Consider the following 15,370-nt stretch of genomic DNA (forward strand, 5'->3'; position numbering starts at 1 on the left):
CGCCTTCCCCTCCAGCCCTTCCTTCCCTCCCCTTCAATGCACGCTTGGTCTGGGAACCTCTTTGACGTCCTGCATGGGAGTCCAGCACCTCCCTTTGGCAGTCGGAGGTTCCTGGCGCCTGTTGTTTTTTTTCTAAACCTCTGGGGAGGCAGCTGAAACTGACACAGAGAGTTCCATTCCCAGATCCTGTCCCAAGTATTTTTTTAATGGCTTGTTCTTCTGTCTCTTGAACACCTGAAGGCAGTAGTTGTGATGATAATTCCTATCTTCTGAAAACCCAGCTGACAAGCAGGAGCCTCCGTCAGCAACCCGGCCCCTGCCCGCCCAGGAAGGGGGCGTGGAGGGTGCACTTCGGGCATTCGCAGAAGCTGCTGGAGTGCGGACCTAGCCCCACGCCGCAGGGGCCACCAAAGGCGAGCCCACTTCTTAGCCGAACCTCCTGTTGCCCTTTGCTGTGCTGCCCTTAGACTCAGCGTCAACACTGAGCCCACACTCGAGGCGGCTCTTTGGATAGCAAAGTAGAGCTTCACCGCACTTTCTCAGGGGGTGGCTGCACCCTAGAGCTCAGAGAAGATGCCTTTAGGGACATTGCTCAGGACACTTGCCTGTGGGAGACAAAGAACCACTCTTGTTTAATCAGCAAGCGTTTGCACAGCACCTCCTGGCTGTCAGCGGTGGAGACACAGAGATTAGGAAGACTCGTTCTTCCCTTGTGGAGCTCACACCCGTGACACATGCAGACATGGGCGCAGGGGATGCCGACAGGGCAGGATCCAGGGGGCTCTGAGCCCCGCGTCCTCTGGGACCAGGGGCCGAGGGGGAGAAAGATGAAGTCTGCGCCCCCGCGGGAGCTTGCAGGCTGCCCGGCCCAACTGTTTCAGGTCCCTAGGAGTCCGGCCCGCGGGGAGGTGCACCGCAGGACGATCCCAGGCCGCGCAAAGAGGAGCCAGATGAGGGACGGAAGTGGGTGCAGGGCAAGAGCAGGGGCTGCGGGGCTTTTGAACCTGGCCAGGAAGAAAGAACAGCGGAGCCCTGACGGGTGTGGCTCAGTAGGCTGGGTGTTGTTCCGCAAAGCAGAAGGTTGCCAGTTCAGATCCTGATCAGGGCACGTGCCTGGGTTGCAGGCCAGGTCCCCAGTTGGGGGCGTGAGAGGCAGATGATCAATGTTTCTCCAGTGCGTTGGTGTTTCCCTCCCTCTTTTCTCCCTCCCTGCCCCCTCTCTAAAAATAAAGAAAGAAAATCTTTAAAAAAAATAGAAACAACAAGGATGGACAGTGGCATGGGAGGGAAAGTAACTTTGGGTAAGAAAACAGTTTGAATAAAAATCCAAGGCTGGAGAACCAGCAAGCATGTGCCAGGTGGTGACCTCTGTTCTGTGCGGCGCCCTGGCACGTGGCAGGCACTCAGACACACGACTGTGGCAGGAAGGAACTCACGGACGCCGTGTGTGCAACAAGGAGACGTGGATTTAAGGCTGGAGAGGCAAGTGGGGGACAGGCGCGTCGGGACAGGAGCCGGGACTGTGTCCGTTGGTCATGCAGCTCTCGAAGCCATGCCCGCAGGAGGGGTGACGTGGGCACGCCCAGCTCGGGGACCATGGATGGAGGACAGAGGCAGTGGGCTTGAGGCCAGCGCACAGGGCGGGGGCCTGCAGCAGCTGGCAGGGAGGGAACAGATGCTACAGGCATTTGAAAACACAGACATGACAAAATTTGGTGCTTGACTACACGTGAAGGTAAGTGGGGGTATATCCCACCCTGTCTGAGTTGGGCCCGTCCCAGAAAGAGCGACCCCCGAAGTGGAAATTAAAAGTGTTGATGGCGTCTTTGGCTTTTTACTCCCATTCCTCCTTTACTGTTTTGTTTTCTCTTGTAGCCTCATCGACAGGAGGGGGTACATCCAGCCTGACACCCCGCAGCCAGCCGCGCCCTCCAACGGGATGTCCTCGTACGGGGCCACACCGTCGCAGAGCGACATGGTAGGAGCCGCCTGCAGCGGGGCCAGCTCCCCGCAAAGGCTTCCCTTCGCCTCTCTGTTCGCTAACCCAGTAACAAGCCAAGCACACCGAGAACGCCCCCCGGCCCCAGTGACGGAGGGGCTCGGGCGAGGCGGGGGAGGGCTGTGGCCACCGAGTGGTCAGTGTGTTGGCGGTTGTCAAGGGCAAAGACACACAAAACCTCTTCCAGAAACAGCTTGTGGCGCCTCGTGATGGGAAGTCCTCTTACACGGGGCACGCTCTCTTCTGTGGGATGAGATGCACTGCCCGAAGCAGGGCTGGCTGGCTGGACAGTCCCCGTGTCCCACTCTGTCCCTTTGCCTCGGTCTGCACTCACCCCCTCCCCTCTTTGGTGGGCTGTGGGTAGCGCTGCCAGCTCCCTAACTTTCAGCCAAATCTTAGGTCTGTCACACACACCTTAGTGCAAATAATCAGACAAGGTGTTCCTCTCTCACGGGGACAGCAAAAGCTGGCCGGAGCCTCTCCCAGGGGGATCCCCGGCTGGGGCCGCACGAGGCAGGCTTTGTTTCCAGTCCATGGGGAGGAGCCTCAGGGCGCACACGGGGCTTTCCCTGGGTACCTGAAATTGCGACCTGGCTGGTCCTGACCGCCGTGCCTTCAGATCCCTTAGGCAGCAGTCACTCTTTATCTGGAACAGATTTCCCTCAGTGTTGCGTTTCTCTAAGGGACCCGACTGTGCGAGCCTCCGGCGGTGCTGTTTGCTCTCTGTAGACCTGAACTGCCCACAGCAGCATTTCCTTGATTGGCTTGCCTTTCGAGGTGGGCTGGGGGCCCACGGACTCTGAGTACGCAGAACTGCAAGGGGAAAGCCAGCAGTCTCTGAGCCCTCAGGGCTCGGGGCTCCGGCAAACCACTCAGTCCCCACGACCCTGCAGCTGTGTTCAGGGATAGGGAGGCGAGGCCCTGCCCCCCGGCAGAACTTACCGGGTGTATTTGTTGGGAGCGGTGTTTTGTTAGTGTTGTTGTGCTTTACTCTGCTTTGCTTTGCTTTGCTTTGCTTTGGTAATAATTCGTCAGTCCTTGCCACTCCATTCCACATGCGACCAGGACATGCCAGGGCATCTTGTGCTGTCTGCACTCGCCCACACAAATGGCCCTTAAGGGTCACCCTTCTTATTTTTCAGGAGAGAAATCAGGGCAGAGAAAGTAAAGAGACAGGCCCACAGGAAAGAAGATAACATTTATGGGGCATCAACTGTGTTCAAGGCCTATGATGATCCATCTCTCGTTTAATCCCAAACCAAGAGTGGAAGTGAGCATGCCTGCCTCTCACTTTTTTTCTTTTTAAGCTAGGAGAGGTAAAAAAGAGGTTGCTCATCTGCCCAAAGGCACAAAGTCATTATTTCCTGGGTCCAGACCCAGTGTGATGCCTCTAATGCCCACGCTCACTTCACACACTGCGCCCTTCCGGTGCGTAGGCATTAAGGACGAGTACGTTCATGCTGTGAAGTCTTTCTCGGGCGTCTGCAGGCGCAGGACAGAGGTCCTCTGAGGACACCGCTCATGGGAACTTTGACGGCTCCATCCATGACCACTTCTCTACGTACACAACCTCCTGTTTACTCAGCAACTCTGCCTTGGTCCCTCCTGCATGTTGAGGACTCAAGTAGGTGCTAGGGATGCAAGGTTCGTAGGGGACCGTCCCTCTGCCCTCGAGGTCAGCGTCTGGAGACAGGACGTAGCCAGCTGCGAAGTTTCACTGGAACGGACCGTGGATGACCGTGGTCCTTACCGAACCAATGAACTGGCATTAGTTTCTCCCCGCGACGCCCATAACCCCGCTCTCACCAGGCTCCGCGGGAGAGAGCGCGGGCCGGGGGCTCAGACGCCTGGGCTTCGTTCGCCAGCTCCGACACGGGCTGATCTCAGACACGCTGCTTCATCCCAGGAGCCTTAAATTCCTAAACTCTTAAAAAAAAAAAAAAAAAGGTGGGGGGAGACAAAGGTGTTCACCTCCCTGGATTGCGGTTGGAATTGGCTGAGACCCTGTCTGTTTCCCCCTGCCATCACCGTTCTATAACATTGTTCCTGGCACATAGTAGGTGCTTATTCAATGTTCAATTGAATGAATGTGAAACTTTCCCTCACTGCGGCTTGCTCATGGGAGGCTTCAGACAAACATTCATTAGTTCCCGTCTTCCTTTTCTCATTCCTTCCTTCCTCCAATTTTGTTCCGTCTGCAAAAGCCTCCATCCTGAATGTGAAACTAGGAACTAGAGGCAGGGGGCTCTCTTTCGTGCCAGGACATTGTATCACAGCGTCACAAAGTGATGGCCTTGGTAGGGTCAAACTATTCCGTGGACCCAGACACAAGAGGTCACGGTTATTTTACCCGTTAGACACTGTAGGCAAAGTGCCTATGAGCTCTTCTGGGAACTGAAAATTTCTAAGTCCTGAAAACAAACAAGTTCTAAAACATAAAAAGAAAATTATAAAATCAAAATTAGTAAATGTTTAATGTCTACAAGACACACGAATATGTCAACTTCATTAATTATTAAATTTAGCATTCATGAAAATTTTATTACATTTTAAAGATGACTCATAGGTTGGGCTTTTCTTACCTCATAGGAATTCCCAAGCATACATACGATTACTTAGAAATCATTAGCAATTATAAAGTACGTGAGCTGCCCTAGGCAGATACGTTCAAAAGTTCACTGACTGAGGCCCCTCGCACCTTCCCTCTCCGCTGCCTTTATTAGGAGAAACGCAGGCCCCGCTCTGCATGCGGCCAGAAGCAAGCTTTGCGGTCCCCCAGCCCTTCCCCACAGCTGGGCGGCCCACATGCGTTAGAAAGCCAGCAGGAGGGGCCCAGCTGGAAGCGCTCGGGGGTGGGGGCGGAGGGTGAGCAGTGCTCTGGGTGGCCCCGCAGTGCCGAACCAGGACTTGGGGGTGGGCGGGAGGCCGATCCTGCTTCACCCAAGAGGGACACGCCCACACCCAGAGCTCATGGCGGGGCAGAAGCCCCGTCCTCAGGAGGTGTCCAGTCTGGGGGGTCTGCACCCCCAGTGATGTGGACAGAGGAGAGCAGCATCAGTGGGAGGGCTGAGCGCTGACCCATAGGGCCCGTGCCCACACAGACCCTGTCTGGCAGACTCCTCCAGCCCATTCAGCCTGGCCAATAGGGCAGCATCCCTGTGCCTTTATAGGCCATTCAGGCACCGAGAGAACATGACTCTTACGATGCCGGCTGCTCTTTATGGCCTTCAGTGGTGTCAGTACCAGGTTAACGGGCAGACGTGGAGGCAGGGCTGGCACTAAGCAGAACGTGAAGCTTGACCTGTCTCTGTCCAACCCCTCTTTCCAGTTCGTTCATGCTCCCCCTTGCGCAGTATTTATTGTATCCCGTCCTCGCCAGCCCATGACACCCCACGTAGATAACTCACGCTGGCCCTCACAAGCCCGTGAGGCTGCGGCCAACATCATCCCCATTGCGCAAATGAGTAAAGCGGAGGCACAGAGAGCGCGGTGCACACTCCACAGCTGGACCCCACAGTCTGCGCCCTCGGCCCTGCCCAGGGCCACCCGGCAGCTGTGCACGCCGGCCGGGTGCCGCCGTTTTCTCCCGCACGCCTTCACTCCTCGCAGCCCACAGCCCTCGCCCTCTCTCCCCTATCAGATCAACTCTGGGGAAATATCATTTTGTATCTTAAAGGGAATTTAAGCCAAATTTCAGGGATATATGAATTTCAGTTGTGAGGGAAGGATTTTGCTATTAAAAGCATTTCGGCCTTTAATAATAATAATAATTGAATGCTTTAATGTTGTTTGTTCAGCACCGTGCCCACATTGTCTAGAACAGTTCCTATGATAATAGTCTCAGTAAATGATGGTAAATGAGAAGGAGAGAGGGATTGATTGACCACTATGTGGCTGAGCTGAGGTGACATCCTTGGCAGTCTGACTCCAAGAAAGTGCTCTTCTTAACCAAATACCAGAAGTCTTCCCGGTAGGAAGGTCTCCTGGGATGGCATGTAGGCTCCTCCCAGGGCTGACGAAGCCACACCCCCTGGGCCTTCCCTGCAGAAGGACAGCTACTTTGCCGTGGTCAGTCACAAAACCAGGCTGCGGGACTGCATGTGTAACCTCTTCATAATCAAACCGAGAACTTGAGCAGGGAAATGTCTAAGAAGCATCTTCAGTTTCTGCTCTGTTGCAAATGACAGTGTTGACCAACAGCAGAGTTAACTTCTTTCCTCCCTGTGTGCTCTCTGAAGCCCAAGCCACTTGGCAGCGCTTTAGACTAATCTAGCCAAAGTGCTAAAGTTTTGTCCAGGTTTCAGCAACCTATCAGTTTCCAAGCAATTTATTGACCTGGTCCAATGGTGATCTCTGCTATTAAACAGTTCAGAGTTCATTCAGTTTCTTGGGCCTGAAAATTATCATTTTTCATCAAATTGAGATGTTTTTGGCCATTATGTCTTCAATTTTTTTTCCCTGTTTTATCTCATTCTCTCTCCTCTTGGGACTTCAGTTACTCATATGTTAGATCATTTGATATTACTCCAGAGGATAATTCCTTGAGGTTCTGCGCATTTTTCTTCAAACTTTTTCTCTTAGTTTTTTCAAATTGGATTATTTCTTTGATTCTCTCTTTATGTCCAATGATTCTTTATTCTGCCATCTTTGATCTACTATTCAGCTCACATAGAAAATTTTTCATGTGAGTATTATATTCTTTTATTCTAGAATCTTCATTAGGTTCTTTTCATTTCTGTGCTGAGATTTCCTTTCCATTTATTCAAGAGACCATATTTTTCCTATATTTGAACATAATTACAACATTGCTTAAAGTCTTTACCTGGTAGGTATACCTGGGCTGTCTTGGGCATAGTGTCTGTGGACCTCTTTTTTTCTTGACCCTGGATCACATTTTTCTACTTCATTGAATGTCTATTGATATTGTATTGAATACTGCATATTTTGAACAATATGTTGTAGAGACTCTGAATTTTGTTATCTTCTTCTGAAGATCATTGATTCTTGTTTCAGCAGGCAGTTCAGTTACTGGCTCATCATCTTGAACTTTCAAGGGTCCCACTTTAGGGCATGAGTCTTGCTCCTAAGGCACAGTTTTCCTAACGTCCTCACTGGATGTCAGGGATGTTAACAAGGTGTCAGAGTGTTAATGAGGTCAGCACTAGATTAATGGGGACTCCAGCACTACATTTTTCAGCCTCTAGTATCTCTGTTCCTCTCTCGGCACCATTACAGCTGCTATCTAGTCAGCCTTGGCAGGGAGGGAGGCTCATCCTGCACATGTGCCCCATAGCCTTTGGCTACAGACTTGCAGGGACCCCCACTAGGACTTCTGGCTCCCCTTGTCAATACAGCATCCTCTCCTTTAATACAGCAGCCCTGCCTCATGATCCAGCTGCTTCAGCTTCCTCACACTCTGACCTCTGCTTTCTCCTCTCAGCAGACCTGCTGTGCTCTGCTCAGACCTTAGCCTACATCAGCCATTTTCAAACTGGTGTGCCGCAAGAGGCACACAGGTGTTCTGCAAGAATGTGTAAAACATGACTAACATATTTAGTCAGTGGAACTGGCCTTTTTTCCCTTAGATTGCCAAACTAAAAATGACAACAGCTAACACCATAGCCATCCAATGTGAATGAATCAAAATTATACGTCCTACTTTTGTCAAATCGGCAAAAAATATAATATATATTTTGGTGTGCTGCAGAATTTTAGTAATTAGTTTGTGTGCCTTGAGATGAAAAAGGTTGAGAATCGCTGGCTTACATCATGGTTGGCAAAGTTTCCCCTGGAAAGAGCTGGCTGACCGCTGGGCTCGCCTTGGGAGATTCCCTTCTCCCAGGGATTGCAATTTTGCATTGTCTGCTATGCATTATTGGAAACCACTCACCTCACTTATTAGGGGCAGTTTTATGTATTCCCTTCCCGGTATGCAGAGAGGGTACTAGTCTGGTATCGGTTATGCCTCACCCCTTGGAACAGAAGCCTGTCTCTGTGATTTGAGGACACGTTGCAGCCAACATGGCCACATGCCCGGACACACACATTTGTTCCCCCCTCAACCAAGAGCAAATACTGAATTGACCTTGGGACATGAGTGCTGTGGCCAGGGCTTTCTGTGAAGAGGAACATTTGGAGATGCTGAGATTTAGCACCAGACTCGGCATGCTCATTTGCAAAGGAAGGAAGTGAACAAATTATTTTATTTTAAGACCAAAGTCCAGATCCTTCCTCAATGATAGGAAAAGTGCTTCTGGGGAAACAGGTGCTATTTTAGACATTAAAGGTTAAGGCTTTCAGTCTTAGATAAACACAATAATATTGCAGGACAGAAAAGCTAGGTAAATCTCTATAGCTAGCCCTAGCCTCCACGTACCCACTGAGGTATTGTTTATTATCTCAAACACAAGAAAATTCACTGCTAACTTCCCATCTCACGTGCCTAAGTGACCTCCCTCTACTACAAATACCCAAGGAGGAAAGTGGTATGGAAGTAACGAAGTGACACGTAAAGCATTAAAACGGTGCGTGTATCCTCAGCATGGCCTTTGCCGTCTGAGCACCCGTGAGATTCCGAGGAGCCGCGCAGGAACTCAGTGCCAGAGAGCCTCAGTTCCAAGCGAGGGTCACATGTTCATCACCCCTATTTTCCCACGCGGGGCGTGTATTGTTACACGTCAGTGCCCATGCACCGTGCTGAAGCTCTGGGCATGGCACACAGAAACGGCATCGCTCACGGCCCCGTTTTGAGTGTGACTCATTTGGTTGTCTAATAACTTAAGTTCACGTGTGGCATCAGGGTCACAGTTTATGTTGAGATCTGGCGCTTGTATTTATAAAGTTCCTTTGGGATCATGTGCTAAACACAAAGATAGTACATAGTTGTTGGAGTTTCTTTTTTTTTCTTTTTTTCTTCTTTTTTTAGAAAATCATTTCCTATCTTAACCTAATTTTTAAATCCCCCTTAATCCAATATCAAAACAAAACTAAACCTAGCAGTGGCATGATTTATGAAACTAGTATATCAGAAGAACTCTCCATGCATAATCTGAAAAATCAAATACTGTAGAAAAAAATAACTTAAGCAACTTTAAATGATAATGTTAAGTAGAAGAACAAAAAGGAAGCTCTCCTCCCAACCTGCATTTTAGGTAGATTTTAGACATTTGTAATGTTTTTATAACTGTTAAGTGAGCATTCATAAGACCCCAGAACATAGCTTCAGAGGTGGGCAGAAATAAACAATGCCCAACATTAATATTTTGACAGAATTGGAGCAAACTAAATACATAATTTCATTCATTCTTAATTTGTATGAAGACCATGTAGAAAACCCCGCACTTTGCTCTCAGCAGCACTTAATCTGTATCTGAGGGTCATTCCAAACACGGAACCAGCCAGGGTAAAATGAAACGTGTTCATTCCAACAGAAGCCGTTCTATTGGAAATCTACAAAAACAGAAGTGAATTATCTCTGGGGTGCTTTTAAATTGTAACATTAAGTGATAACGCCTGTGACATTCAAACATCGGAAGCCGTGCATTTCTTTGCAAGTTAAATGCCAGCGCCTGGTGCAGGCAGTAAGTCAGCAGCTGTCGCTGCGGCTTCCTGTTCGCTGCCTGCCCTCCGCCCCGCAGCCTGTGCCCCGGCGCTCAGGCAGCGTGAGGCTTCTGCTGCCAGTAGAGGGGCTTTTCACAGACACTCTCACAAGGGATCAGGTGTCTATTCTATCAGTGTTCAGCATTTGGATGACTTTGTCCCAAAAATGGTTATTTCATATGGTTCAACCCTATATTTGACAGACAGGAATTTGTAAAGGGTTGTTTGGGGGATGAAAATATGAGTGTCTCAATTTCTTCTTCATAGTAATGAATTGTCTCTGTCCAATATCCTGGGGCTGGTTTTTCTTCCAGCTTCTGTAACTGGTTGGATAAACTAAAGTACTCCTGATGGCTGCTTGGTGTTCATCTGGGCTATAACCCTGAGGAGGTGGGAGAGAAAGCAGCGGGCAGTGAGGTCTCCGTCCCCAGGATGGAGATGAACCCTCGTAGGAAAAGCCAGGAAGGTTGGGAGGGGGGGTGATAAAAAGGTCAAGGTGAGAGGAGGGAGGTGAAGCGAGGGAAGTGGGAGGGAAGTCGACAAAAGGAAAAGATGGAGACAAAAGTGGAGGAGAGAATCTGTGGGACCAGAGAGAAAGTGATCAAGTAGAAAAATTAATAAGAAATGGGCAAAGAAGAACTAGGAGCAGAGGTGAAGAGGGCGAGGCAGAGAGCGCCTTCTGGTGGGCCGCCTCCACAGGAACCCTAAGGCGCTGGCCGTCTTCCCCCGTGGAGTTCTCCGGTGGCGTTTACAGCGCGAAGGTGTGTCGGCCCATTCCCCTTGGAACCTTGGCCGTGTGTGGATGGGGAAGAGCTCTGACGTTTAAAAAAATCAAATATCCCCCAATCGTTGAGTTTCTTCCAAAAGGGAGATGTTCAAAACACGCAAAGGTAAAATTGTGAGAATTACAAATCCCACTGGGCGGAGTCATTGCCCTGCCCGTGGCCGGAATCTAATGGAATCCATTGTGTCCATCCCGGTGGCCGGCCAGGCGCCACTAGGAGCTTTATGAGGACCGTATCCGGGAGAGGAAAGCTGGGCCCCGGGTGCTCCGAATGGGAGTGGCCTTCTCAACGGAAATCAGTTGGACGTGGCAAACGATTTTTGAAGTTATGAAATACAAGCAGGATTTAGACACTTCTGCTCACGGATAGGTATTTTTAATAAGATGCTTTAGGCTAAATTTTTTCTTTGACATTTTTAAGTGTTTTGTTTTACCCTGGTAAACCAGAGAGCATTTTCAACAGGGTCTGACCATGCCGCTGAGCATGGATTTGCTGGTTTTCACGAGTCCTCCATTTGGCCACAGGAAGCGCCACTGGAGAATGCAGGAGAGGACCCAGGTCTGAGGGGCCTGAAGCTTGCAGTTTGGAGCCTTCTTTAAGAAAAAGAAAATAATATGCAAAACAAAACAATATGGCAGGAGCAAGGCCTTGGAAGGGGGTAGTGCAAACAAGCAGCGCAGCGGCACTGAAGCCGCAAACCCACCTCCAGGGATGTGCTGTCTTGTCCAAGTCGGCACAGGGATATTTGAGCATCAAGTCTCAGCCGGCTCCCCACACTCCACGTGACTATCCCAGCAACTGAACAAACTGCTGTCTGCAGCCTTTATTCCAGAAGGTTCCGACGGGTGCCCGGGGGCCCTGCTGCTGGCCGTGGCCTGAGAGGGGGGATCAGGGAAAAGAAAAAGGGCAAGTGATGGGGGGGGGTGAAGTGAACATAGGAGGGGAGCCCCTGTTCCCGCTCCGCCTTGGGCCTCCTGACCCTGACAGTCTCCTTCAGCTTTGACCTCTAACGTATTTCCCTGTGAGTCTTTGAGAGCCAGTCTCTAAAACGGGGCTGGTCCCTAAAACAGAATTGACCGGTTGTTTTCAAATGAAAAAATGTTTTTAAAAGGCTTTCTTTGGGTCAACAGAGACAAGCCAGTCTGATTTACAGTTTCATCTTTCCCAAGAGCTGGGGGTGGGTGTGGACAAAGGTGTGGGGATCAATGAGGGCTCCAGAAAGAAAGGTTGGGAGCAGGGTCCCGTCACCTGGGAAGGGACCTGCCCTCTGCGGTGGCATCTCAGTGCGGGGTCCCTGGAGGGGCCGGCCTGCTGCGAGGCCGTTCGGAGCTGCAGGAAGCAGACGCCGCCCAGCAGCTCCGTCAGTGGCTCCATCACTAAGAAGACCAAATGGTATTTTCATAAAACATCTGTGCAAAGTCAATCCAAGGCCCTGGGACCGTTTCCAGAAGATGTTTAATCAGGGGAGCTGCTCTTGTCTGCCTCCGTCCTGTCAAGACGGAGCCACGCACAGAGCCGGACGACGGGGCTGGAGAGCGAGTGCGGCCAGGGCGGCCAGCGCTGTTTGCGGCCTGACAGCCGGGTGGCTCGGTGACCCTCGGCACGAAGGGGCCCTCCCCCGAGCTGAAACCCTGCAAGAGCGGAGAAAGCAACGCCGTCACCCTTTGGAAAAGGACTGCTGTGACAAAAACGATTTCAGGGGCGATTGGGGAAATGGCTACGTCACTAGACTGTTAAGGCGGAATAGCCCCTTTCAAGCACCTTTTACTGGTGGTTGCAGGGCATCCGAGGAGCCCCCCACCCCCCACCCCAGCCCTTTCCCACCCTTTCCCCAGCTTCTCCGCGGCTTTGAACATCCCTCGGCTGTTATGCAACAATTGTAGAAAAGCTAGGATCTTCCCTGAGACTTTGCTCTTAGAACCCCGTTAGGAGTTTACCCTCGGCTGGAACTAAGGTTGGTGAACTCCTGAAACCTGTACATTGCTTAGACTACGGCTCCCCACCTTCTCCTGGAGGCTTGGGGGCGAGCAGGGGATGCACTGCCACCTGTAGTTTTAGAAAGAAGCTCCCTCGGCTGAGTGACGCATGCACTGGAGCAGATGAGATAAAAGCCTGAGGAGCGGGGGCCTGACCCGGGGGACTACTGTTCCCCAAAGGCTTCGTTTTGCGGGAACCTGGTCGCTTCTGGGCCGGGAGGTGAGTCAGTGCGCAGCCCCAGGGGCGCCTCTGGGCAGGAGGAGGGTGGCTCGTCCATCACAAAGCTCTCAGTAACTCCCGAGTTCTGAAAAAGAGAGGGAGGGGCAATAAGACCAGTAACATTTATTAAGCACCTACTACGTGTCCGATGTGCAGTGAAAAGAGGTTTGCAGTCAAGCAATCCCAGCCCCAAACCCGGACCCCTCCCTTAGTTTTATGTGTAAGGTCTCCATCGGCACCTCAGGGTCTTCGCTTGTCAAGAGGGGAAACATGTTGTTCTAAGAACTTCTGAAGACATGGAGTGGATCCAAGCTTTTTACTGGAATGGCAGGTCACAGTTTGTTCACCTAACATTCCCACCGGTGGGAGAAACTTGCCAAGTCATTGCACAGAGTCAAGTGTAAGATTGTGAGTGAAGCCTCTTCCAGCTGTTCGGAAACTTGCCCATCACTCAAGGGAAGGGTTTACAAAGGAATCAGAGACCCACATTCCTTTGGCCAGTGAGTAAAGTGAAAGAAACAACGAGATGTAATATGATTTTAAAACACTTAGAAGAAAAGGAAATACCTTGTAAAATGTTGGCACTCTCTTTCGCTGATTAAAAAACACCACAGTAGCTCAGTTAGTGGTTCTTGAACATGAAGACAATTTAGCGGGGAGGATTCTGGGGCTTTTACAAACAGGAGCTTCTCTGGTCCCAGTGTTTGTCTGTTTTTCTTTCTTTCTTTCTTTCTTTCTTTCTTTCTTTCTTTCTTTCTTTCTTTCTTTCTTTTTTGCTGGCAAAATACACATAATATAAAGCTAAACATTTTAACTATTTTTCGGTGTACAGTAGAGTGGCATTCAGGTCGTTCACATTGTTACGCGATCATCTCTACCACCTGTCCCCAGAGCTCTTTTCCTCTTGCAGAACTGAAATGCCAGCCATTAAACAGTAATCCCCATTACCCGTCCTCTTAGGCCCTGGCACACAGCCTTCTACGTTCTGTCTCCATCAATTTGATTACTCTAGGGACCTCACAGAGGTGGCATCGTATGGCATTTGTCCCCGGGCACTGGCTTGTTTCAGCATGATGTCCTATTGTAGCCTGTGTGAGAAAGCCTGCCCTTTTCGGGCAGTGTTGTTCCATTGTTTGTGCGCACCGCCTTTTGTTTATTTACTCATCAGTCAATGGACACTTGGGTTCCCTCCACCTTTTGGCGATTGTGAATAACGCTGCAATGAACAGGGATGTCCAGGCCCCTGTATTTGTAAAACAATTCAGTAAAAGGCTTTCTCAGCCAACAGAAAACAGCCCCTCAGCCTGAAGCAGGTGGTGAGGACTGTCACTTGTCCATGGGATTGTTTCTATTTATTTAGTTTACATTTTTTAATTAAATGTATTGAGATGATATTGGTTAATGAAATTATATAGGTTTTAAGTGGGACAGATCTATGACGCATCAGTGGGATTGTTTTGAAATGAGGTCCGGCCTGTGGACCAGGGCCGGGCCTCGTGACCTGAGGCTGCGTCTCGTGCCCGGGGCACCCGGGGGGGTCTGTAGCTTGAGCCGCTTTCTGCGGGGCCGGGTGTCGGTGTTTACTGCATGTTGGGTGTCTCCAAACGAAGTGGGGCTGCTGTACACGCTCTCCTGGCTAACTGAGGCGTCACTAACGAGTCTCTCTCTCTCTCTCTCTTGCATCCTGCCCGCCCCCTTCCCCGGTGCCCCCTCCCTCCCCATCTGTGCCTTCTCGTCTGGGCTTCTCTCTGCTGGCTCCCTCCTGCGCTCCAGTGCGACCAAGACCAGTGCATTCAGAGCACCAAATTCGTTTTGCAGGCCGCGGCCACGCCCCTGCTGCAGAGCGAGCCCAGCCTCACCAGTGACGAGCTGCACCTGCCCGGGAAGCCGGGCCTGGGCACGCCCTGTGCCAGCCTGACGCTTGGGCAGCCCACGCCGCCCTCGTCCATGCCCAACCTCACCGCCGAGGCCGGGCTCACGGACATACTGCCCCTGAAAGAGGAGCACGTGGGCCACCAGTTCCTGACCCCGGAAGAGGCGCCCTCGCCACCCCGGCTGCTGGCTGGCAGCCCCCTGGCCCACAGCCGCACCGTGCACGTCCTGGGCCTGGCCAGCCAGGACTCTCTGCATGAAGACTCGGTGCGCGGCCTGGTGAAACTCAGCTCCGTGTGACCGCGTGGCCCAGCCGGCTGGGGCCTGCAGGCAGTGGGAGTGGGCACAGGGGCTGTTCCCCCCAGCAAGCCTCTCCGGACTCAGTGCCATGCTGGCAAGGACGACTCGCGGTCCTGGTCCCAAGGACCATTGGAGAGTAAATGGACCCCTCTGAGGGCAGAGGCGGCAGGACCCAGGGCTTACAGCTTGGATTCGTAGGGATTTTCTTCTCCAACCGAGGGCTTCAGTAACAATGACAGTAGAGAAGTAGCTACTTTCAGGCATTTGGAATATGGCAGGTGGGCTGGGGACAGAGGAGCCTGGGGGGGGTCTGCCATCAAAGGCGCAGGGGAACGGGCAGGGCCTGGATGTCACACTGCCTGCTTGCTGCTCATGTGACAGACACACGCAAGGTTTATGAGACTTGTGGCCAGACTGATACTGCACTTATGTGTTATGCTACTAATATTTGAAATAGACATGCCATTCCATATGTTAATTTAAAAAAAAAATACCTAAAGGGAAAAAAAACGACCAGATGTGGATTTGCATGCCACGCTATTCTGTTTACAGTGGTGTTGGTATTCAAAAGGAAGTGCTGCTTTTTTTTTTCTTCTTCTTCTTTCTTTTCTTTTTAATT

At 51.1% G+C, this 15,370-nt stretch overlaps 1 protein-coding gene across 3 annotated transcripts in view; it reads left to right on the top strand.

Moving 5' to 3' along the window:
* ZDHHC14 (zinc finger DHHC-type palmitoyltransferase 14) overlaps positions 1–15,075 on the top strand; it is a 218,168-nt gene extending 203,093 nt beyond the window's left edge. For 2 of the 3 annotated variants that reach the window (XM_054570159.1, XM_054570158.1), the window contains 2 exons: positions 1,876–1,978; positions 14,353–15,075. In XM_054570159.1, the coding sequence (XP_054426134.1) occupies positions 1,876–1,978; positions 14,353–14,751 (502 nt within the window). In that variant the 3' untranslated portion in view covers positions 14,752–15,075. The remainder of the gene's footprint in view (positions 1–1,875; positions 1,979–14,352) is intronic. The other variant, XM_054570157.1, reaches the window with a different exon arrangement.
* Positions 15,076–15,370: the final 295 nt, after the last annotated feature.

This window comes from Pteronotus mesoamericanus, unplaced genomic scaffold (assembly GCF_021234165.1).
Source record: "Pteronotus mesoamericanus isolate MK-2021 breed Mesoamerican mustached bat unplaced genomic scaffold, CSHL_Meso_final contig_20, whole genome shotgun sequence".
Taxonomy (NCBI): Eukaryota; Metazoa; Chordata; class Mammalia; order Chiroptera; family Mormoopidae; genus Pteronotus; species Pteronotus mesoamericanus.